Source organism: Alexandromys fortis, unplaced genomic scaffold (assembly GCF_014885135.2).
Source record: "Alexandromys fortis isolate MF-2015 unplaced genomic scaffold, M_Fortis_MF-2015_v1.1 scaffold_42, whole genome shotgun sequence".
NCBI lineage: Eukaryota > Metazoa > Chordata > Mammalia > Rodentia > Cricetidae > Alexandromys > Alexandromys fortis.
In genome coordinates, this window is record NW_026067934.1 from 6,737,651 (window position 1) to 6,763,420 (window position 25,770).

Sequence of the window (25,770 nt, forward strand, 5' to 3'; positions counted from 1 at the left end):
AAAAAAAAAAAAAAAAAAAAAAAAGTGTGTGCCACCATACCCAGCTTATTTCTTTATTTATTTACTTACTTGCTATATTTCATTATATTGTGGACGCTGGCTTTGATTTATTGGTCCTCCTGTGTGCCGGGATTCCTTCCTCATGAATGTGCTTTGCAGAGGTCAAAGGCAACCACTAGCCAAAGTTAAAGAACAAGACTAAAGGCGTTATGCTAAGGGAGGGGGGAACAGGAGAGTAGAGAATGCTCAGAACTTAGAGGGGAGAAGAACACGGAAAATTAGAAAAAGAGAAGGTATTTTCCAAAATTAAACCCCATTTATGATAACAAAACAAAACAAAGCAACAACAAAAAAAACCCTCACTATCAGAAGGCGCTAGGGAGATGCGTCAGCAATTAAGAGCACTGGCTACTCTTCCAGAGGACACAGGTTCAATTCCCAGCACCCACATGGTGGCTCACAACTGTCTGTAGCTCCAGTTCTAAGGGATATGGTGCCCTCTTCTCGCCTCTGTTGGTGCCATGTATGTATATGGTACACAGACACACATGCATGTAAAATATTCATACATATAAAAAATCTAGTAACTAAAATAAAATAATATGCAAAAAAACTCCTAAAAACACAACAGTAAGAAAGTAGCTCAAGGCTGATGAGATGGCTCAGTGGGTAGAGGTACTTGCCACCCTGACTCGTGGATGGTGTCCTCTGACCTCTGCACTCGTGTGGTGGCACACAGCTGCTCATGAAGGTAAAGAGAAACCATTCGATCAAAAAAAAAAAAAATGGGCCAAATACCTTAGCAGACATTAAAGAAGATATGCAGGTGGCAAATACGTTTGTATGTCATCAGGAAAATGACACTCAAAAGTTAACCCTACAGTGTGATCCCACTGCTCACCAAGCCAGAACACAGACACCACCAAGTACCAACAGCAAGAACTACGCTGGTCCGTAGCAAGTGGGAACTGACAGTGGTGAAGCCATGTTAGAAGAGTTTTTCCGCTGTCTTACATTACCCTGCCATGAGATTCAGCCATTCCATGCCTCATTTCCTGTAGGATTTGAAATCACACGCACACACATGCACACACACATACACACCAAACCCATATGCTGTTCATAGAAGCTTTACTCATTCTTGTCAAGACTGAGAAGCAGCAGGATGCTCTTCAGTACGTAACAAAGTTGTACTGTGCTACATCCGGACAACAGAATAGCATTCAGCTCTAAAATGAAGTGAGTTTTCAAGTCATAGAAAGACATACAGAAAAGCTAAATCTATATTAAGTAAAAGAAGCTGATCTGAGAAGATGGCATCCTATGTGATTCTAATTATATTATCATCAGCTTGATGTCAGTAGCCTTTATTCCACTATTTATTATTTTCAGACAGTCTTGTATAGCCCACACTGGCCTGACCCTTAAGTTATCCCCACCTCCTGAGTGGTGGAGTGACAGGTGGAACCTCGTGGACTTTGTGCTGTGCCAGGGATGGAACCCAAGGCTTTCTGTCTGCTCAGCAAGCCCTCTACCTCCTGAGCCACAAGCCCTCTACCTCCTGAGCCACAAGCCCTATTATTATTTTGCCGGCTCTGAGTGTTTCTATCTCAGCCTTGGGTTCTTTTGCTTAACTCGGGACAGAAACCAGGAAATCAAGAGCCCCATGCAAATGAGGCTTTTCTGGGGCTGTGCTCATGCATGGTTGATACAAGCTTGGAAGTCTCCAGCTGGTTGTTAAGGATGCCAGGAGCAAATCTTTACAGACAAGAGGGCATTGCACAGGCCTGCAGGATTCTTCGCACAGCTTGTCTGTGCTTCAGCCTAGGCCATTGTTGATCTTGTCCCTGACATGACCGTCTGGGCGTGTGTATTGTTTTGATCTGTGGCTAGCTCACAAAAGATGGTAGAAATTCTCAACTGTTACCTCAGAAAGATCATAATACAGTGGTCAAGACAAGTTGCCTATGCCAATTATTGCAAGGAAGTGTGGAGGAGGGGAACAGCTCCCGTATGTGGTCTCTCACCTCTCTAAGACAGCTTACATCCTAGAGATGAATCTCAGCAAGAGTGGCAGTCCCATTCTGCTCTGTCTCAATATGACACGGGTCGGGGGGGAGCAAACCGTGGAGGTGGTAATAGCTATGGCTGCCAAGAATCAGGAGGAGAAGAGGGCGACCAGGCAGAGCACAGATCTCAAGGTAGGAGAAATTCTCTGTTTCATCTACAATGGTGGTGTGTGTCAACTATTGTACGTTTGTCTAAATTCACAGAATGTTCAATGCCAAGATTGAACCCTTGTGTCACGATGAACCTTTGGGGCAAACCATGTGTGACGCGAGTTCAGCGGCCTAAGCAAGTCTATTGCTCTGGTGGGGGTGCTGCTGATGGGAACCCTGCGCATTTGTATGGCAAGGGAGCTGTGGGGAGCATTGTATCTGCTCAATTCTATTGTGAACCAAAAAATTCTATTAACAAGGTTTTAAACTTATGTAGCTGGGGGGGCAGGCATAGTACTACACGCTCTTAATCTCAGCACAGGGAGGTGGATGTGGCAGAGGCAAGCAGATTTCTGTGACTTTAAGGCCAGCCTGGTCTATACATCGAGTCCCCACACAGCCGAAGTTGCACAGTGAGAGCCTGTGTCAAACAAACAGACAAATGACATACGTATACGTATATGTGAAAAACAAATCTATGCTGACTGTTTCGAAGCTCCGCTTTTGAAAGTGCACCTTTCCCAGGAGCAGGGAAACCATGGAGGAAATGCTGTGTGGCTGTACCGTCAAAGGCTATGGACGAGGAGAATGTGGCAGGCACACTAGCGAGCTGTATTAATCTGTTGTTGTGTCTGTCCTTCTGTGCAGTCGCTTCAGCTTTGCCCAGGACAGTACGAGTTACTCCCCGCACCTGTTCCCAAGAGTTCTTCCAGGTAAGCCCATGGAGCGACTGTGGAGCTCACACGGACCTCACATTTACATATGTGATATGTACATATGTGATTATGTACATATGCGATTATGTACATGTGTGATCATGTACATGTATGATTATGTACCTGTGTGATTAACGCACAAATGTGACTGTGTACAAGTGTGATTATGTACATATGTGTTCATGTACATGTGTGATTATGTACATATGTGGTCGCATACATGTGTGATTATGTACCTGTGTGATTATGTACCTACGTGATTATGTACCTGTGTGATCATGTACATGTGTGATTATGTACATGTGTGATTGTGTACATGTGATTATGTACAAGTGTGATTATGTACATATGTGGTCGTGTACATGTGTGAGTATGTACCTGTGTGATTGTGTACATGTGTGATTGTGTACATGTGTGATCGTGCACATGTGTGGTCGTGCACATGTGTGGTCGTGTACATGTGTGGTCGTGTACATGTGTGATCATGTACATGTGTGATTATGGACCAGCACATGGTGAATTTCACCATGCACCTCATGTCCAAATTAGTGTTTTAAAGAAGTTAATGAGAGATGAGAAATGAATTAGCAAAGATCTTCACTTTAAAAAACCAGATTTAGAAAACCATATTTTTAATTTTCTTTTTTTTTTTTACATATAGGAGTTTCGTATTTCGTTCAGCAGTTCAAAGATTCCCACCAAACTATTTCACACCTGTAAGTAAAGCGTAGAGTGTGCATGCAAAATGGACTTATTGCTTGCTCCTAATGTGTTATCATTTTGCTCACATAATAGTAAGCTATGAATGAATGAATAAGGCAGTCGATACAAGTTATACATGTTAGCTACATTCTACATATCTGTAACAAAATACCTGCCCAAAACAACCTAGGTGGGGGAAGGACTTCATTTTGGTCCAGTTTCAGAGGCTGTGGCACATTCCGGGGGGCGGGGGAGAAGGCATCCTGGTGGGAAGGCATGGCTGGGTTTATGGTGCGGAAGCATGCAACACTGGCTTGTTCACACCATGCTCATAGTCACAGAATGTACAGTACCAAGCGTGAACCCTAATGTCATTTCAGACCATGGGTGAAATAGCGGGCCAGAACCAGAAGTGGGGACAGGCGTCAAAGGTTTGCCCCCAGGGACCTGCTTCCCTCAGTCAGCCCTTACTTATCTCCTAACGGCTCCACAGCCTTCAAAATAATGGCACAAGTTGGGGACTGGATATCTAATACATGAGTCTATGGGGGCCATTGACTTTCGAGCCATAGTATTCTGGTACTGGACCCTCAAGACTCATGGCCGGTTCAGAACGCAAAATTAATTTAGTCTAACTTCAGCCTGTCCCGACCCCTTTGATAGCCTCAGCAATTCCAACACTGTTCAAATATTCAAAGTCCTTTTGGATGCTCAAGACAAACTCTTAGATGTGAGCCCCAGTAAGGTAAAAATACAAGTTATGTATTCTCAACATTCAATGACAGAGTAAAGAATCACGGGGAGAAGTCAGACCAAAGCAAGAGCCAAGCCCAGCAGAAGAAACACACTGGGCACATAGTGGAATCACCTGGGCTCTGATGGCCCTAGAGTTCCCCATTCACAGAGCTTGGCATTTGCAGCCTGTGCGACTTTAGTGCAGCCTGGTTGGGTGCCTGCAGTTTCCCTTGGTGTTCTTGGCATCTCCAGCATCCCGGGGCCTCTGTTGCAGCTCAGGCTTGCTTCCAGGCACTCTGCGCAGTCCTTCAGGGGCTACCTGCAGGAAACACAACCTGGCTACACATTGCCTGGCCTCCCGGGCTTTTCTCTAGAACCTTGGTGCAAGCCTTGCTGATCCATCCCTTTTGTGGTCTGCATGCCCACAAAACCAGAGCCACGTGGATACTGCCAAGCTTTTCTACCAGCTCCGAGTACCTGTGTGACTAAACCCGCGGGTAACAGCCATGCACATGGTGCATGTACACACATGTAGGCAAAACACTCATATGCTTAAATACGTCTAAAAATATTTTTATAAAAAGTAAATGAAAAATAAACTTTGTACCCCATTTCCAGCAAGGCACTCTGAGTCTTTTTAAATGAGAAGTCTTTTGAATGTGTTTTTAGTTTTACTTCCTGGCTCTTTCTACATCTGGGGTCTTGTCCCCATGGCATCTCTCTTATTGTCCCAGTGGGAAGTACATGATGTCTCCTGTGTCTCCGATCTCTAACTGCTGCTGCTTTGTCTGTAGCACTTGCTTTGCCTACAGCTTTAACAGTATCCACACTCCTTTTTCATCAAACTGCACATTTTCCAAAGCCTCCTGCTCACCCCCTTGCGCGCTCTCATTGTAAACGCAGCAAAAGTCAGCCAGCAGCCATCGTGCCGTAGTCTGGCTGTTGTTTGGAAATTTCCTTTTCCTAATTGATCAGTCCATTTTTTCATCTGGTCTCACTTCAATTTTCAGGATGTTGGAAGAACACAATAAATTTTTAAAATATTAATTTTTCTTTTGCCAAAACATAATAGAATGACCATAATGGGACTCCTGACCGACGCTTGTTCCCTCTGGAACCCGCCTACTGTCTGCATGTCTGCCACCTTCTAGTGTTTTCAGCTCTCACCAGAGTGGATCATCATGCTCTGTGCACAGATTCTAGGGTATCTGTAGCTTCTCCAAGTTCCCACATTGTCTTTAAGAATCAAGCCCAAAGCCGAGGACTGCAGGACCTGGTTCACCTCAGCCATTGCTCTTGGTGCTGATTTTCTGGGGGGGGGGTGTTGTCTATTTTTCTTTTACTTTTTATAAAAATATTTTAGACACACCACACATATATATACACTTAAATACACACACACAATGTAATTTGGAATTGTGGACTTAACTCAATGGTACAGTGCCTGTCTGGCATATGAAAGGGCCTAGCCTGAACCATCGGTATCTAAAAAGGAAAGGAAGACAGAAAGAAGAAAGAGAAAAAAATATTGATTCACTGTACAATATCGTGACTTTAATTAATAACAATGCACTATACTGTTGAAAATTATCAAGAAAATACTTTGTTTTTATACAAAATGATAGCTAGGAGGTAATGTATTTATTAATTAGCTTGTTTTTTAAACAAAATTTTATTTATTTATAGTTATTTTTTATTTACACTGTGTGTGTGTGAGCACACACACTCGCATATGTTGGAATGACCATGGAATACAGAGAAGGCGTCAGGTCTCTGGAAGCGGGGTTCCAGCTGGTTGTGAGCCGTCTGATATGGGAGCTGAAAACGGAACTCAGGTCCTCTGGAAGCACAATAATGGGTCTTTCCAGCTGAGCCTCAGCTGTAGCCATCCTAACAACAATTACACAATGCCAATATTACATGGATCAATGTAAAAAACCAATCTTCTAAAGAACACTATTCCTTATGCAATGCCAGAGTATGACTGGTCATCAGACTGGGGAAAAAGGTCAAATATGATTTCTTAAAGTATTTTTATTCTCGCTGAAAATAATACTCATATGTTAAATGTCAGTTGATGCCATAGATCATAACAAAAGACAGGGCCTTTCCCTATCTCTTCCTTCTATTTCCACTTCCTTGAGGCTATTCATCATCAATTATCTTAGCTATTTCTTCTGGTATCTTCATCCATATTTCTTATACAACTACTTTTTAAACCCTTAGGCGTGATGTCTCAGTTCTCTCTGTATGGAGTGTGAACTTGTAGCTGTCATTAACCCTCACACACACACACACACACAAACACACATAACATTTGATACATTTTGATTTTGCTTCTTGTCAAGTCATATATTCTGGAACTTTTCATTCTCTTGCCATCAACAACTGCTTTAATTTTGTTTAGTTTGTTAAGGACTCCAGCTTCACAAAACAAAACCAATCAACCAACCAAACCCAAACCCCTAAGAACTTCTTCCTAAAAACACTGGCAACAGCAATTCATCGGTTGCTTTTATGTTTCTCTCCTCTGCAGAGGCGTCCCTGCTGCACCCACAATACTCTGTTGTCCTCTTGTAGTGTAAATAACGCCTCTCAGCCTCATGCACACTCTTCCTGGAACACTCCTTCATCCTTACCTTGGCTATGTCTTGCGGTATGCCAACATCTTGATAGGACACACTGGTTCCCCTCCTTCTAGACTTGAAGGTGGCTCCTTTTTGGAGGCTTCATGTCTCCTAACATGAGATGTGGAGACTCCGTGTCTGAGATTCTACAGCCAGATGAAGGGACAAAGTAGCACAAGATACTTGACTAACATTCTTTGCAAGTATTCTGGAATGTTGCTTTTGTGGAGGTCCTTGCCCTGGTCTCTTCTCAGACACTACTTTATCCATTCCATCTTCTGAATAAAATCATTTCGCGAACTTGGAGCATCCCGACCTTCTGAAAAGGGAAAAGAATACTTTCAGGGAAAATGTTCACAGGCAAAGAATTAGCCTGGGACTGTGATTCATGTCTGTCCTGAACACACATTCCTGGAGCAGCTGTGGCTTTGGTTTAGGCCTATAAACTTGTAAGTTGCCTAGAGCAAAGTCTTTTGATCCCAGTCATGGAAGACAATGGCCTGTGGTGTGAGCATGCAAGCACAGGATGCTTGTGAGGTGTGAGTGTGCAAGTGAGGATGCTTGTGAGGTATGAGCGTGCAAGCACAGGATGCTTTGAGGTGTGAGCATGCAAGCACAGGATGCTTGTGAGGTGTGAGTGTGCAAGTGAGGATGCTTTTGAGGTATGAGCGTGCAAGCACAGGATGCTTTGAGGTGTGAGCGTGCAAGCACAGGATGCTTTGAGGTGTGGAGCGTGCAAGCACAGGATGCTTGTGAGGAGAACTTACTGTCAACTTTCTGGTGATGAATGCAAGATAAAGTCATAAACTCTTCTACTTAGGCCATTGTAATCCAGTTTCTTATCTGAAAAAAATCATGTGGCTGACTTTAATCATTTAATTTAATTTTCCTAGGAATTACCATGAAAGTTATAGAACTGTTAGGGACCCAGACCTGGAAAGTATCTTCAGAAGTTAACTGTGCCTTGGTTTCTGGCTCCAGCATGGTCTTCTGTATTGGCCATAGACCTGGAAGTATCTTCAGAAGCTAACTGCATTGGTTTCTGATTTAAGTATGGTCTTCTGTATTGGCCATAGCCTGTCTAAGTCACTCCTCATCACACAAAGAGATAGCATTTACTTATCTCTATCTGGTAAGCAGAAATTAATTGTGGAAATTTATTACCTAAAGTCACATGATTACTAAAGAGAGAGATAAGACTTAAACTCAGCCCATAATGATCCCAAAAACATGAGCTAAAGGCTGAAGGAATCACCACGATCTTCAGGCCATAGAAGCTGATCTGGGGCCACAGTCCATTGGTTGCTACGTGTTTGTCCCCTAACATTATGTGGGAGCTAGGTGTTTGGAGGAGTGGAATTAGTTAGAACTGTGTACAGAGGAATTTGATCTGGAACCTAGCCCCCTCCACATATGAAATGCTGGCCATTGAACCTTTCCCCTTGGGCAAAAGACTAGTGAAATTAGTGAAATGGCATATGCCTACAGTCCCAGCCACTTGGGAGGCAGGGGCAAAAGAATTGCTTGAGTCCAGGAGTTCAAGACTGGCCTGGGTTATATAGAAAGGCTATACGTGGCAAGACATATGTATAGGTGAATGGTAGCATATTTGCCTAGCTTGTGAAGGACCGTGGATTCAATACTCAGTGTCCTTCTACCCCACCAACCACAAAGAAGAAAGAATTTAAAGTAGTAATGGAGTTTATCCTCTGGAACAATCCCAGGAAGCTCAGTGCAGTGCTGAGGAACGGGCTGACCTCAGTAAATCTGTCTTAGGGTTTTATTGCTATGAAGAGACACCATGACCACAGCAACTCTTACAAAGGAAAACATTTAGTTGAGGCTGGCTTACATTTTCAGAGTCCATTATCATCATGGTGGGAAGCATGGCAGCATGCGGGCAGACATGGTGCTGGAGAAGGAGAGGAGAGGAGAGTTCTACATCTCAATGCCCAGGCAGCAGGAGGAGACTGGGCATGACTTGAATGTAGGAAGCCTCACAGCCCACCTCCACAATGACAGGCTTCCTTCAACAAGGCCACCCCTCCCAGGAGGGCCACTCCCTATGGGCCAAGCATTCAAACATACGAGTTTATAGGGGCCATTTCTATTTAAACCACCACAGTATCCCAGACATGTATGTGCCCGTGTTTCTATCAGGCAGATGAGATAAGTGTGGAAACTTTAGACAGAATTTTGTGAACAGCAGAGGAAGATTTTCTTAGTAATACAATTGCTATCCAGAGAGAGATGAGAAAGAGAGCTAGCTGTCAGCGCAGGAGTCTATGTCCAACCAAGATAGCAGGCAGGTGTGAATGAGATAAAAACGTCCCCAAACATGGTGGGGCTGAGGGGCAGACGTGGTGAGTGACGCATGTGCCATGCAAACACAAAGACCCAAGTTTGAATCCTCAGAACCCAGGGAGAGCTGGGCACAGTAGTGCACGTCTTCAACCCCAGGGCTCCTAAGGCAGAGTTTGGGATGGAGACTCGAGAATCCACAGAAACCTGTGAGTCGGTTTGGCATATGGGACAGTGAACAGCAACGATGTCTTAGTTCAGGTTTCTGCCGCTGTGACGAAACACCGTGACCAAAGCAACCCGAGGAGGACAGGGTTTATTTGACGTCTATTTCCATGTTACTGCTCATCACTGAAGGAAGTCAGGGCAGGACTCTGGAGGCAGGAGCTAATGTAGAGGTTGGAGAGGGGTGCTGCTTCCTAGCTTGCTCCCCATGACTTCCTCAAGCTGCTTTCTTAGAACCCAGGACCATCAGCCCCAGAGTGGTACCACCCATAGTGGGCTGGGCTCTCCCACATCACTAATAAGAAGATGCCCTACAGGCTTTGGGGGGAGGCGTTTTCTTAACTGAAGCTCCCCCCTCTCAGATGACATTAACTTGTGTCGAGTTGGCATGACACTGTCCAGCACAGAAGAAGGTGAGGATCAGGGCTCTAGGCTTCCTCTGACCTCCACAAAACGCTTCCAAACATAAAAAACACAAGACCTCCCAAACACCTTTAAAAAAGATGCTCCAAGTGGTAAAATCAGCAAAACAAGGGGCATATCTTGGAAGAAGGCATGGGACCCAGAAGAACAGTGAGCAGATGTGCAGCTGGACCACTCCGCAGCAAGTTGAACAATTTATATGGAGACTCAAAGCAGAGCACACCCAGGGGACTGTTGCTAAGGAAAAGGGAGCTGGAGAATGCCTGACTTCACGGGGGAGGGATAAGAAAACATGTCCAGCAACTTGCACAAGTGAAGAAAGCAAATAACAAAAAAACAAGGACCCTAATAACTCCAAGTAAAACAAACGGCTGGGAAGCAAAAGAGAAAAGAGAGAAATCACAGTGTTACTTAGCCCAGCCAGGCGTACTGTGCATCTAGTAAACAGCCGATGATTTCTGTGTTCAGAGGGCGGAGGGGTGAGAGCCACACTCCCATGCATTCCAAAAAGCAGTCAGTAGGTAACTTCTACAACAGAAGTCAGGAAATAACAGCAGAACCGCACCACTGCCCGGAGGACAGCTAAGACCTAAGCAAGCTGGTTTGAGGTTCTTTAAAGGACACGTGGGAAGCTGTTTCTGAGAGTTAGTCATGAGATGGGGCGGCGAAGTGTGGCGTCAATGAAATTCTGCACTCACCTTTCTGGGCTCCGTGTCAGACACTCTTAGAAAAGAAAAACAAAAACACGCCTCAGGCAATGAAATTGGAGAGGCACTGGGCTAGACTTTTGGTTTTCATTATAAGGCTTTTGCTACCAATTTTTTTCCAAATTGTATTTATTAAATTCATGGTCTCAAAAATTTTTTTTAAAATTACGTTCATTTGTGTGTATGTGTGTGCATGTGCACATACACGTGTAAAGGTCCAACCAAGATCAGACCCAATTTGTAGGAATTGGTTCTCTCCTTCCACCATGTGGACCCTGGAAACTGTCCCGCGGTTGACAGGACGGTAGCAAGTCCTCCCCACCCCCGCAAAGTCATCTGGTCAGACCCAAATTGAAAACTTAGTAAAAGTGTGAGAATAGAGAGAAATGAGTGGGCGTCCCAGCCTTTCTGATAATGTTTTGTGATAGCATGATGTCGTCTTTGTGTGTGTGAGGCTGGGCGCAGGAGTGCTGTGGTCCACCCGTACGGGCCAGAGGACAAGTTCTGAGAATCAATTCTTGCCTTCGTGGGTCCCGGGGATTAAATCAGGTCTCCGGGATTATGTAGTGAGTGCTTTTCCCCAAGTCATCCCATGTCTCTGTGTTTTGTAATTTGATTTTATTTCTGAGAAGGGTTTTACTCAGTAGCCCAGGTTGGCCTTGAACTCTCGATCCTCCTGTCTGAGCATTCTGGTGCCAGGATTCCAAGTGTGTGTTGTGTCCCTCCTCCCCGCTGCACATTTTGTATTTGACCTTAGGAAAAACAAAACAGCAAATAAAAAGCCCACTCGAAGTTATATTTTCCTAAAGGCTTCTCTCAGTAATTTGGCAGTTCAAGTCCTTCTTTTTTGAAATCCTAATAGTGCCCGTAATCTCGTCTCTCCCCGTCTTTATCATTCGTCGGCCAGGCTAAGTCTGCCAGTTCTCACGGCTCCACCAAAGGCTTTCCCTGCGCGCCTGCCATCTGGGGCTTCACCGTTGCCTCCCTTCGGGGAATGTTGCATTTCATGGGAAAGCCCATGTTTCCCTTCGAAGTGGGTTTGCATTTTGTTCTCAGTGAGTGCTTGATGATCATTCCAGCCCAAGGGAGAAAAGCTGACGGACATGCCAGCCTGCCCGCGCTCATGGGTGCTGGGGAGATGTTTACTTTTGAGACAAACTTTCATGCAGCCCAGGTTGGCCTCCAGCTTTGATGTAGCTGATGATGACCCCTGACCTCCTGCTTCCATCTCCCAAGGGATGGGTTACACCTGTGTGCTGCCTCACCCCGCTCTTCACTCTTGTCTTCTGTCTTAGTTCTATCCCTGTGAAGAGACACCGTGACCACGACAGCTCTTATAAAGAAAAATATTTAACTGGGATTGGCTTACAGTTTCAGAGGTTTAGTCCATTTATCATCATGGCAGGTGCTGGAGTAGCTGAGAAACTGATTTGTATGGGGGGGGGCAGGAGGAAGGACTTGAGGCATAGGCCTTTGAAACTTAAAGCCCGCCCCCGTGACACACTTCCTCCAGTAAGGCCGTATCTTCTAATCCTTTTAATCCTCTGAAGTAGCACTGGCTGCTCCCTGGCGACTAGCATTCAAATGTTCGACCCTTTGGGAGGCATTCTTATTCAAACCATCACTGTTTCCTTTTGGGAAGGATGTTAGAGTGTGCAGACTTCAGGGAACATTTCTTACTGTTTTTTGATGCCACCATCCTTCCATGATCAGTCACCAGGTGAGTTTTATTAGTATTCTTCTGCTGTTGTTGATTTGTATAAATTCTAGAGCAAAAAGATATTAACATGTATATTTTCTGAAGGTTTTTGGGGATTTTGCTTTACTTTTTAGTTTTACTCTTTAGTTTTATTTGTACAAAAGGTCAAAACACAAAATTTTTATGTCAGCAAATTACTGTTACCTCCTACTGGCCCAGAGGCCTCAGGGAATGAGAGGATTGGCTTTGTTCCCCACACCCGACTCTTCAGACAGTGTTTGGATGTGTCAAACAGAGGGATAAAATCTATATTTCTTTCCCTTTTTAAAACTACAGATTTAGATTTAAATTTTGATTTAAATGTTTTTTAATTTCCTTCTAAATTTTAATTTTTTTTTTCTTTTAAAAGACAGAGTCTTATGTAGTTTTGGGGTTGGCTCAGAACTTACTATGTAGACCAGGCTGGCCTCAAACTCAGTGATCCACCTGCCTCTGCCTCCTGAGTGCTGGGATTAAAGACATGTCCTTCCACACCCAGTTAATAAAACATTTAACTCTCTAATTCTTCTCAAAAGTGTTTGGGTCTAGTTACATGGTAAGGTCACAGTGCCACCTGAGCCCTGTTGACTCAGCACAAGTTACCGCCTTGTGTGTGAAGCCTGCGGTCACCAGAAATACGACCTGCAGACCTCAGGCAATCCAGCACAGACAGACCTCAGCCGGGTCATCTTCTCCTTTTTAGAACAAAGTTAGGCATAAAATACGCTTGCGCGGCTGTTTCTCCTCTCGATGAGGCTTGTTCACTGACTGTGGATTATATTCAGCCCCTAGAAAAGCTAACTGGAGCCACAGGAAAGCAGAGTAGATTATTTTACGTAATTTTATTTTTTAAAATATATAATGGGTGAACTTATCCTGTTACCATCGTGAATTCATGAATAATGGCACAGCATATTTGAATATGTTTCTGTAAAATTGATAGACAAGTTTTATCCTGATTTCTGATTTCTTCTCTCCCTGTCCACACTGCCAGACCTTGCTGCTGTGGCACTGCCCGCTTCTTTTGTTTGTTTTGAGACAGGGTTTCTCTGTGTAGCCCTGGCCGTCCAGGAACTCAACTTTCAAGTCAAGTTGTACAACTGCTAGGAAAAGGTTTGCAAAAACTAAAACACCATGTGCCTTGGTGCCATGGAGCCCGTGTCACAGGCTCAGAATGCTGTCTGCCAGGAAAGAACGTGAGTCCACAGCTTTAACTCAAAACCAGGAATAAGAGAATGCTTTCAGCGGGCATCCTATGCCCTCCGAAGGCTCGCTAAAATCCTACATTTGATAAAATATTTTTAAATGCTTTACTTTTTTTCATTTTTAAAAATTTGATGTGTATTGATGTTTTTCCTGCACATCGGTCCTTTTCCATGTGTGTGCGATACCTGTGAAGGCCAGTAAAGGACACTGGATCATGTAGGACTGGATTTGCAGACAGCTGGGACCTTCCACATAGATGCTGGGAATTGAACCCAGGTCCTCTGAAAGAGCAGCCAGTACTCTTAACCATGGAGCCATCCCTCCAGCCCCTAAAAAAAAATTTAATTAGCATATGTTAATGACACTAACAATGGATTTCATGATGACATTCTTATACATGTAGAGAATGAACTTTGACCCATTTGCCCCCTTGTCCTCTGTGTCCACTCCAACTCCTCATGACTGCCTTCCCTACCCACTAGCCCCAACTTCCACTTGTCTTATTTTAAAAACCATGTTAATGAGGTTTGTTTTGTAGTTCAGTGGAGTTGAGGCCCTAGGTTCAATCTTTAGCATCAAAAGGGAAAAAATGTGGAAGCAAGGAAAGAAGTGAAGCAAGAGGGAAGAAGGGAGAGAGGGAGGGAGGGAGGGAGGGAGGGAGGGAGGGAGGGAGGGNAGGAGGGAGGGAGGGAGGGAGGAAGCTGAAAAGAAAACAAAGTGAATTGACTTTGAACTTGAAAACAAAAAGCATCCAGCTTGGAGAAATCATTCTCACTGTGCTCACATGCATGCATGCACACACACACACACATGCACACACACACACACCTGTTGCAGGTTTCTTATTCTGTGTCAGGAGATTCAATAAGTAAATGTTTATATTTCATTCCCGAAGTGTGGGAGTTGCTCAGAAGTAGTATTTGGGAGTTTGGTTGGAAAATGGTTTTTAACCTCAAATCACAGATATAATAAGACTGTGCACCTATTGATGGTTTAGTTGTTAAAATAATGACCCCTAATAGATCAGTGTGGTTCTTTTGTCCCAGGTAAAGAGGGTCTTGAAGTATGTTTTTGGGTAGATGCCAGGGGACATGAGCAAAGGGCCTTTTTTTCACCCTCAGAGAGATGATCGTGTTTTGCTGTTGGCGCTGTGATAAAGACCAAGCACTACACACCCAGGGCTAGAGGAGCAGTTCCTTAGACCAAGATGTCTCTAGAGAGACACAGCACTGAGACCGTGTCATCCCAGTCTGGGACCTGAAGGAGGCCACTGTTGGTCTCCATGGGAGCATCTTCTCTTTAACCATCTCATTGGCTTTACAAATGACCTAAAGAAAACTATTGTTCTAAAAAAAATTCACAATTATATCCCATCCTGACTGCTTCAGAATATGGGCACACATATCAGATATTCTGACAACTGTTTCGGACATGTGGAGCTGCTGATAGCTTTATTTAGTATTCCTGTTAGGGAAATTTGGGGTAAGGAAACTTCCATTTTTCTTTAAAAAAAAATCCTTACTGTCTGCTTGGCATGCGGGCTGCAGCAACCCAGAGTTTGTTTTGTCTGCCACTGTAGGGGTACAACATCAGTGCAACCCTTTGCAAAACACAGTGACCAAGCCAGTGGTAGTGGCGCAAACCTTTAATCCCAGCACCCGGGAGGCAGAGGTAGGCAGATTTCTGTGAGTTCGAGGCCAGCCTGGTCTACAGAGGAAGTTCCAGGGCTTATATAGAGAAACCCTGTTTTGAAAACAAGCAACCAACCAAACATAAACCAACAGCAAACTGTGACCATCAGTAGACAGACAGCTCAGTGGTTAGAAGGATACAGGTTCAGGGCCAGCATCCACACAGAGGCTCAGAACTGTAACTCCAGTTCCAGGGCGTCTACACAGTTTTCCAGCCCCCCCTCCCCCCCCCAGCACCAGGCATGCATGTGGTTCAGGTACATAAGTGCAGACACCCATACCTAACCACACACACACCAACCAACCTGTGAGAGCGTGGGCTTAGTTCAGTGGCTCTCAACCTTCCCAGTGCTGCAACCCTTTAATACAGTTCCTCACGTTGTGGTGACCCCAACCATGAAATATTTCATTACTGTTTCACAACTGTAATTTTGCTACTGTTATGAATCATAATGTAAATATCTGTTATATAGGATATGGAATCTGTAACCCCTGTGAAAGAGTCATTTAACAGTCCAAAGGGATCTCCCACAGGTTGAGAACCTCCAGTTGAGCTCAATTGCATGTGGGAGGGCTTAGGTTTGATCCCCCAGGACCAAAAGCCTTACCAAAACAACCTCACTAATCCCACTTAGATAGTCCTTCTCTCAGATGCAGAAATAGTCAATCATATTATCAAAGGAGCCGGGCCTGGGAGCTCATGCCTGGAATCCCAGCACCTGGGCGTTGGAAGGAGGACTACCAAGAGATAAGATAAGATACCAGTACTGGGTACATCAAAGTCCCAGACCATCCTAAGCTAAATAAGACCCTATCTTTCCCCCCCCCCCAAGACAGGGTTTCTCTGTGTAGCTTTGGAGCCTGTCCTAAAACTCACTCTGTGGACCAGGTAGGTCTTGAAATTACAGAGATCCACCTGTCTCTGCCTCCCAAATGCTGGGATTAAAGGTGTGCACCACTGCCTAGCAAGACCCTCTCTTAAAAGAAAACCAAAATGAAAAGGAAACTAAAACACAAATGCACCATCAAGGAACTGTTTATAATAAGAAGTCAGTTGCCAGAAGGAAGGAATCGATCTTTAAATAATTTTATGTATCCCCAAATGATTGCTTGAAGTCATTATAGTGATTACTGTGAACATTATAAAATGGCATCACAAACTTTGATGTATTAATGTACAGTTTAAAACTCCAGCATTCAGGAGTCAGAGGCACACAGACCTCTGTGAATTCAGGACCAGCCTTGTCTACATCATGAGTACCAGGCATCCAGGATTTTGTAGTGTGACCCTACAAATAAATAAATAAATAAATAAATAAATAAATAAATAAATGTTGTGGACAGTCCTAGAGAAATAATGACTTAGCAGTTAAGAGCAGTGGCTGATCTTCTAGAGAACCAAAGACTGATTCCCAGCACCCACAACTGTCTGTCAACTCTGGTTCCAGAAGCTCTGGCGCCCCCTCCTGGCCTTCACAAGTACCACATGTACCTGGTGCACACACATACCTCAAGCACACATACATACATACATACATATAAGTAAATCTTTTTTAAAAAGAAAAATGCAGCGTACAAATAATATACAAATTATGGGATTAATGTGGAAGAGATATGAAAAGCCAGGAAATATGAGCCAAATTGCTTTCCTGTCATTGGGAAAGTCTATAACTTGGTAAAATGGTTGGTTATTTTGCTGGCATTGCGGAAGTCTATGACTTGGTAAAGTTTTCCATTATTTCGCTGCCATTGTGATTCTGTAACTCAAGGAGGTGGTTATTTCTTTTCTAATGCCTTGTGATTTTTAAAAAATACAATTTTTGAGGACAGAAAATAAATAATATCTTGTTAGTGGAAACACATTTGATGTCAAATGACCATGGTTTCTCTATTGATGTTGATCATATTTCCAGTCCTTCCTGTAGTTCTTTAACTTGACAGCCCTATGAGGAGAAAGGAAGGGGCTGGAGAACAGGGAAGAGCAGAGACAAGTGGTAGTTTCATGTGGTTTGTGTTGAGAAAATGTCCTGGCTATGAGTACCTGAGTGTGGCATCCTCCTTATTAAAGGAAGCTGGCTCATCCCAGGTGTTCCTGGATTTAAGGAATGAGTTCAATTAAAAACTGAGCTGGCAGCTTGAAATTCCACGGGGAACAGAAGGTAATTAATAAACATGGTCAGATTGAATAAAGTAGAAAATTGATTTCTGCTTGGATGGAACTTGGAAATTAGGGTGATTGAGGCAGATCCCAGTTCAGGCTCCACGGAGGGGCTGCACTGTAGATAACGGATTTTGAAAAACACTTTTCAAATATAGCCACAGATCTACTAGGATTTAAAAATAAAATGCCTATCCTGGCAGGTTTTTCTCTTCTTCTTGAAATGTAGTCTGTGCAAGTCTTCCAGTGGTGCCAGCCTCAGCAGGGTTGTTTCCTGTCTAGCGGGGAGTGTGAAGCCGTTCCAGAGCCACTTTCTTATAATATCACCTGGCCAGAAAAGGGGAGAAAAGATGGAGAATGAACAAAAACCCATCCCAACTTAGCCTGAGCAAAACATAAAATCAAATGTAAAGGTCAGTGGTGTCTTGGTCAGTTTGCCAGTGCTGCGGCTAAACACCACAGCCAGGATTGGTCTTGTAGAAACAGGTCTTGAGTGTACTATTGCTGTGATGAAACACATGACCCAAAGCATATTTCATTCACAGTTCCATATACAGTTCATCATCAAAAGCAGTGAGGGCAGGAATGTGAAGGCGGAGACAGGAGCTGATGCAGAGTCCATGAAGGGATGCTACTCACTGACTTGCTCCCTATGACTTGCTCAGCCTGCTTTCTTATAGAACCCAGGACCACCAGCCCAGGGATGGTACCCCCAGTGGGCCGGGCCCTCCTCCATCAATCACTAGGAAATGCCCTACAGGTTTCTATCATACAGAGACGTTTGTTTATTGTTTGTTTGTTTGTTTGTTGCCAAATTTGAGGCAGTCTTTACTAAATACTGGCCGGGACCCTGGATATTAGCCAGGTCCATCTCCAGAATTCCCAGACTATGGTGCCAAACTACATTAGTCAGGGACTTATAAAGATGTACAAGGGCATGTACTTCCTGCCTTCGTTCAGTCAGGGGCAAGCATGCGTCCTGAGGTACTTCCTGCCTTGTGATCAAGCACACAGCCTGTGAGCTGGGTCAGTCAAGCTTGTCTACAGAAGCGAAAATATTCAGTTTATCTTAGGTGAGCAGCCTCCACCCCCGCCACATTCCAGGAAGCATCTCTCCTTGGGAAAGTGGGGTTCACAGGTTAGAGGCATTCTTGTTGTGGAGGCCTTTTCTTAATTGAGGCTCCCTTCTCTTAGATGACTTTAGCTTGTATCAAGTTGATACAAAACCATCCTGCACAATTGACTGACAAAACCTTTCCTTTCTCATTTATCCCCAAGATCTCACTCTAAAAAACATAACTTTAGAAGTGACAAGTCTTTACAAAATTCAAATGCATTAAAGGTTTAGTCTCTCTAAAATATACAATCTCTTTAAAAATCCAAAATCTCTCTTAAAAATTCAAAGCCTTTCAGCTGTGGGCTCTTGTAAAAATCAAAAATTAAGTCAAATACTTTTTCAAACGGGAACAACCAGGGCACAGTCACAATCCTAACAAAGCAAAACCAAACTCCCAACAGGGTAAACAGCTCAATGTCTAATTATCTGGGACTCACTCACCATCTTCTGGGCTCCTCCAAGGGCTTGGGTCACAGCTCCGCCCGTCTCCTAGGCTCCAGCTGGCTCCACCCCACTGCAGCTGCTGTTCTTGGTGGTTATCCCATGTTACTGGCATCTCCAAAACACTGGGGTCTTCTGCTGCTACTGAGCTGCACTTCCACCAATAGCTTCCCCCTAGGCTCTCTTCATGGTACCAAGTCTCAACTTCTCTGCATGGCCCCTCAATCCTGGGCCTTCAACTGCTATTGAGGCTGCACCTTCACCAATGGCCTCTCCTGACCTCTCACAGTGCCAAACCTCAGCTGCTCTCCATGACCCCTTCATGCCTTCAAGACCAGTTCCACCTGGGTGACTCTTACCCTACCAAGTTCGGCTGCCAGCATGAAGTACAACCTTGACTACCCCTGGAGCATGGCTTCTGTGTGCTTACATCCCAGAAGATTTCAGTCAGTGACGCTTGTCCCTTCTTAATCACCACTAATTTCTCAGCTCCAGCCGACCAGTTTCAATTGTCCCAGTGTATAAAGGTTTTACATTAGTGTCTGGTCTCTTGTTAATCACAGTTGATTTTTCAATTCCGACTGTCCAGAACCGCAGATTCTTCATACAAATGACCCAGCAGAGGCCTTGCGTCCCTCTGAGACTTTACAAGCCAGGCCTCCATCATCGGCACTGCTCTCAACATTTGTTGCAAGGAGGTTGCTTGTTTGGTTCCCAGCCACCCTGCTAGCTTAGACCTGAAATAATCACATAGAAACTGTATTAATTAAGTCACTGCTTAGCCCATTAGCTCTAGCTTCTTACTGGCTAACTCTTACATCTTAATTTAATCCATCTCCATTAATCTGTGTATCACCATGAGGTTGTGGCCTACCAGCAAAGTTTTAGCACGTCTATCTCCAGTGGTGGATCCATGGCATCTCTCTGACTCCACCCTTCTTCCTCCCAGCATAGAGCCTAGCTTACCCCGCCTAGTTCTGTTCTTCCCTGTCATAGGCTCAAAGCAGTTCTTTATTCATTAACCAATGAAAGCAACACACATACAGAAGGACCTCCCACACCAAACATTCTTGCCCTCAAAGCTCTGACAGAGAAGCCCACTGAGCTCTCAACACTCAGTGGAAGAACACAGGTGGCTTTTGTTGTCTTAGAGAAAAGACTCAACATGTGCCGGAAGCAGGAAAACCGGGAGGGGGGTTTTCCAGGCTTTGTCCCCTTTGAGGCCTTTGGCTCCCTTCTGTTTTACTTCGGTGAAGTCGTTTTCTAGTTCAGCAGCAGGGAGAGACGTGTGGGCCCCCAATGCCACTGCTGCTGATGGGGAGCCTGTGCAGTTAGTCTGGGCTGTGATCACGGTATAAGTAGGGGAGATGGTTTCTGCCAGCAGCCAGCCCCAGCAGCCCAAGTTCCAGACCAGAAGTAGTACCGGTTCAGAACCTAGGTACCAGTGAGACCCCTCCTGGTATCCTGTTCCCCTAGTAACAAGGAAGGGCTGTGCTAAAGAAACCTCTTTCCTCAAATGACCCTGTCTGTGTTATTCAGCTATAGCAACGGAGAACAAAGTAGAGCTGCCCTCCGGCAGACACTGCAGCCCCTGCTTGTCTCATCCCCCACGTACCTGGCTGCCTGGAGCTCACAGTCTCTGGTAAGCCTGCCCAGGTGTGTGATCCCTTGGCATAGCCCAGCTTACCTGCCTAACCAGGTAAGCTTCCTGTCTCAGCCTGGTCTACAAAGCTAGTTCCAGGACAGGCTCCAAAGCCACAGAGAAACCCTGTCTCAAAAAGAAAAAAAAAAAGAAAAAAGAAAGCAGTATCATCCAGGTGGACCTCAGAGCTGTGGTCAGATTCTAATTTTAAAAATGTGTTTGGCCCCTGGCAGGTTTGCTTCAGTTCCCCCCCCCCCCCCCCCCCCAGCAGGCATGTCTCCTCCTCTGACCAGAATTTATAGAATCCCATCACTCCCCCCTACTTGGATCAGGCCAGTCACAGGCCTCCTGAATTCACCAAGGCCTCCAGCCTTCTATACCACCTCCACCTAGGAGTCTCTTCACTGGGACACGGTGTTTCTTTTAGGGCACACACTGCCCGACATACATCCCAGATTTGAGAAGATCATTCTTATGACCCCAGGTAACAGTTCCATCTTTTACTAGGTTTCTGCATGTATAAGTTGATATTGGGGCAGGGGCTGGGAAATGGCTCAGCAGGCAAAGGCACCCACTGTCAACCCTGAGAGCCGGAGTTCAATCCCCCAAAGAACCAACTCCTGCAAGGTGTCCTCTGGCTTCCGTGCTCATGCTCATAAACACACAGATGACAGGCAGACTCAGACATGCACGCGTGTGCACACACACATTAAATGAATAAAGTATGATTTTAAAATAGACACTTTATTTTATTGGGACCACATATCTATTTCTGACCCTTTCTTACTTCAGTGTGGTCATCTGAAAGTTGTGCCCAGAAAAAGACAGGGAACCGATGGTGTGTTCGATTCCTTTCTGCTATGATAAAACATGCAGACCGGAAGCAACTTTGATGAGAAAAGCATTTGTTTGTTGACAACTTCCACCAAGGGTCCTGCTTGCTGGCTCGTTCTCTCCCTGGCTCCCTCTCAGGCTTGTGCCTAGCTAGCTTTCTTAGATAACCCAGGACCACCTGCCCAGGAAGCAGCACTGCCTGCTGGGGTGGCCCATGTCAACGAAGACAAGACAGTCCTTCACAGACAAGTCCACAGACTAACCAGATCAAGACCGTTACTCACTGAGACTTCTGACTAGTTAGTGAGCGCTAACTAGGACAGCCGCGGGCTTTTTTTTTTTTTTTAATATTTATTTATTTATTATGTATACAATATTCTGTCTGTGTGTATGAGTGCAGGCCAGAAGAGGGCACCAGACCTCATTACAGATGGTTGTGAGCCACCATGTGGTTGCCGGGAATTGAACTCAGGACCTTTGGAAGAGCAGGCAATGCTCTTAACCACTGAGCCAACTCTCCAGCCCAGCCGCGGGCTTTTTACGAAGACTCTTCTCCGCCACTCTGGCAGACCTGGTACACATCACGTATGTAGCCTATCCTGGCCTCACGCTTGGTAAATCCTGTGTTAGCTTCCTGCGAGCTGGGATTACAGGCACTCACCACCGTGCTTGGCTTGAGCTCTTCTTATTTTTTATTTTATTTTATTTGTGTATTTGGGTTTTTGGTGGTGGTTTTTTTTTTTTTTTTTTTTTTTTTTTTTTTTTTTTTTTTTGAGATAGGGTTTCTCTGTGTAGTCCTGGCTGTCCTGGAACTTTCTTTAAACCAGGCTGGCCTCAAACTAAGATCCGCCTGCGCCTGCCTCTCGGCCTCTGAGTGCTGGGATTAAAGACATGAGCCAGCACTGCCCGGCTGCATGAGCTCTTTTCATTGTAGAGAGGAAGAGCTTAGATCTAAGCATTTGTATTTCCAGTGCTGTGCTCCTATGTCTGGGTGCTGAGTCACTCCATCTAGCCTTTCCCAGCCTCTCTTTCTCACGGTCAGTGGAGGGAACAGTACCGCCTGCACCGGGCTATTGTGAGGGTCAGATGGGGGCAGATATGAGGAGACTCTGCCAGCTAGGGATGGCAGCAGGGATGGGGCAGCACTCCTGGGCACCTATGGTGGGCAGTGGGGTCTGCTGAGCAGGTGGAGAGAAAACCCACCTGCCTGCAGAAGAGAAGACTTCGCAGTGACAGACTGGCAGAGACAGGCAATACACGGTGACACTAAGCATTTACATCTGCCATCCAATGGTGAATACCTTCCTCAATGTTCATAGGCACACAGAGCAACTCCTGAGAGCTGCCTGCTTGCTCTCTCTCACTCCTGACCGGAGCATTCGCCAAGTGTCTGTTAACGGGCACCTTCTGTGTCGTGGTAGAGACTTCTCACCCGAGATGTGAGATGTGTATACTTTCTGGGAAAAGATGATGTCATGACAGGGGGTTTGGCAAAGTCAGATTGATTACTATAGCGTAAGATTTAGCTATTTATCTCATATCAGAAGTTTTGTAACTGGCCAGTGATATCACAAGTTTTTAATCCCAGCACTCAGGAGGCAGAAATAGGCAGATATCTAAGTTCGAGACCAGCCTGGTCTACAGAGCAAGTTCCAGGACAGGAAGACAGAGAAACCTGTCACAAAAAAAAAAAAAGTACTTTGTTATATTGCTTATTTTTCTTATGTACTTATATATTCTCATTTATCTTAAAATTTTAAGTAAAATACCGAATTTTATAATTTATAATACAGTTATTTCTTGCTGTCCATTGGACATTAGTTCCAGGAGCACCTCAGACTTGAAATTCCATGGCTGCCTAAGCCCCTGCTGTAAAATGACAGTGTCTGCACCCCATCTGCAAACAACCTCCCATGTGCTGAGAATCATCTCCAGATTCTCTTGACTCCTAATACAGTGGCAATGCTACCAAAACAGTGACGTACAATGACGCCGTGTCGCCTAGGATACAATGAACAAAGCCTATGTGTTCAGCACAGACACATTTGGGGCAATCCTTTTGATGCTCCGCTTGCTGACTCTATGTATGGGCAGCCTGTGGAGACAGATGCTCTCAGGAGAAGAAAACGACTCCAAACCCTTCTTGCACACTAGCATGGGTGTGCCCTGTCCATCCTCTAACACTCGCCCCTGTTTGTTTGATTGGCTCGTAGCTGTCTCTCCTGTCTGTCTATATTCTGCTTCTTCAGAGCACAGCCCCGGGGCCCTGTCTCATTGAGTTTGCCACATGCCCCACCTGTCTCTATGGCCTCTCCCTACACACTTCTCAGTTCTTTTCTAAATTTATGTCTCCCTCCCCCCATTTTGACATGTATGTGTGAGTGTGCATGTGTGTATGTGTGTGCGCATGTGTGTGAGTGCACATTTTGGGTGTGTGTGCAAGCGTGGAAGTCTGGGATTGATGACAAGAATCTCCCTTGATCTTTCTTCCATCTTAATCGTTGAGGCAGGGTCTCTCAACCAAACCCAGAGCTCTCCAGTACAGCTGGTCTCACCAGCCAGTGTCTGCTAGGGATCCCCTGTCTCTGTCCTTGGAGGCTGAAGTGACAGGCAGGCTGCCACAGCCACCAGCATTTAATCAGGATTTGGGAATCTGAACACTACCCCTTACTGCTGAGCCCGCTCACTAGTCCGTATATTCCTTTTCCACCACAGCTTGCTTTATTGTTGCTCTTGAATCCTCCTTCTATTATTCAGAGGGAATCAGTCTCCTTGCATTTAGATCGCAGCATCCTGTGGTCAGTGTTCCTACACTAATGTTTCCGATAGCTCCCAGAATCTCTCACAGTAATAATACCTTGTGCACAGCAGGCTGTAGTGAACGTGTGGGAATCTAACTATTCAGCTTTGTTTGGCAGAGATTTGATAGGCACATCAATTCCAACTCCTGGGGATGATACATAAATCTAAAAGGTAAACAGAAGCCCTTCTGTTTACATGCACAGAGCGAGCTCTCCCGGGCCTGCTAACCTGCTAGAACATTTGGTATTCTTTACATTATAAATCTGTCTCTCCTTTTGTATTCATGTGATGTTCTCTCTCTCTCTCTCTCTCTCTCTCTCTCTCTCTCTCTCTCTGTGTCTCTGTCTCTCTCTGCATGTATGAGTATGTATGTGAGTGTGTGTTCAAGTGTCCCATTTTTTTAAAAAAAATTTATTTATTAAAGATTTCTGCCTCCTCCCCGCCACCGCTTCCCATTTCCCTCCCCCTCCCCCGACCAAGTCCCCCTCCCTCGTTAACCCCGAAGAGCAATCAGGGTTCCCTGCCCTGTGGGAAGTCCAAGGACCACCCACCTCCATCCAGGTCTAGTAAGGTGAGCATCCAAACAAGTGTCCCATTTTTAACAAAGGGCCACCAGTCACACTGGGCATGTGTTCACTGTGAGGATGAGATCTCAATGACATAGACCCTATGTTCAAATAAAGTCATATTCTGAGGTCCTGAGAATTCAGAATTCATAGAACTTAAAGATGTCTGAGGTATAGGTAGGGACAGCATGCACCATTCAGCACAATCAAGCACAGCATGAATTCACTGGCTGTGTAAGTCGGGACGGCACGGTCTGCCGCCGCACAGGCTCCAGGCACTGGACATGGCTGCTCTTACTGCCCCTGAGATGCCTCTGCAGGCAGATACAGTTGTCCTATGCTCTTAGCCCAGAGGAACAGTACTCTCTGGGAGGCTAGGGGTTATTAAAGGTCTACCATTTCTACAGTGCCATCGGCCATTGCAAGCCAGAATCAGTCAGCCAAGCGTCAGGGTCAGCACTCCAGAAAAATCCATAGAGCCCCTGCATTCTGAGTCTTTTGCAGCAAGATGTAGCTCCTGCCTTTGGTTTTATGTTATAGCCCTCTTGACAGCACAGCCCAGGGCCTAGCTCCTAGATGGGCCCTCCCTCAGCACCAGCCCTGCTGGGAGCTTCATTCATTCTTTCCTGATGTGCCCAGTTCTGTCTGTGACCTTCTCCCATGTGTAAGTTCCTCTGAGCTCAGTCCAGATCATACTGCATTCATCTGTATAACTCCCACAGCTGCAGCTGGCAAAAGTTACCCTCATTAGAAAGCAAAGGGGAGGGTGGATACTGTTATCATCGGGAGGGGATGGAGGCCTCCCCCACCCAAGCAGAGGGAAATGCATCATGAAAGGTTTCCTGTGCTTTCTGCTGGTCCCAAGTTCTAGGAGGCCAAGCCAGGTGGCAATTCTGTCCTCCCCTGGGGCCAAGTGTCAA

General features: G+C 45.2%; 1 protein-coding gene across 1 annotated transcript in view; it reads left to right on the forward strand.

Annotated features, from left to right (window-relative positions):
* The window catches only part of Stpg4 (sperm-tail PG-rich repeat containing 4), a 47,759-nt gene that overhangs the window by 11,853 nt on the left and 10,136 nt on the right, over positions 1-25,770 (forward strand). The window contains exons 4-5 of the mRNA XM_050145998.1: positions 2,868-2,932; positions 3,597-3,651. Of these exons, the coding sequence (XP_050001955.1) occupies positions 2,868-2,932; positions 3,597-3,651 (120 nt within the window). The remainder of the gene's footprint in view (positions 1-2,867; positions 2,933-3,596; positions 3,652-25,770) is intronic.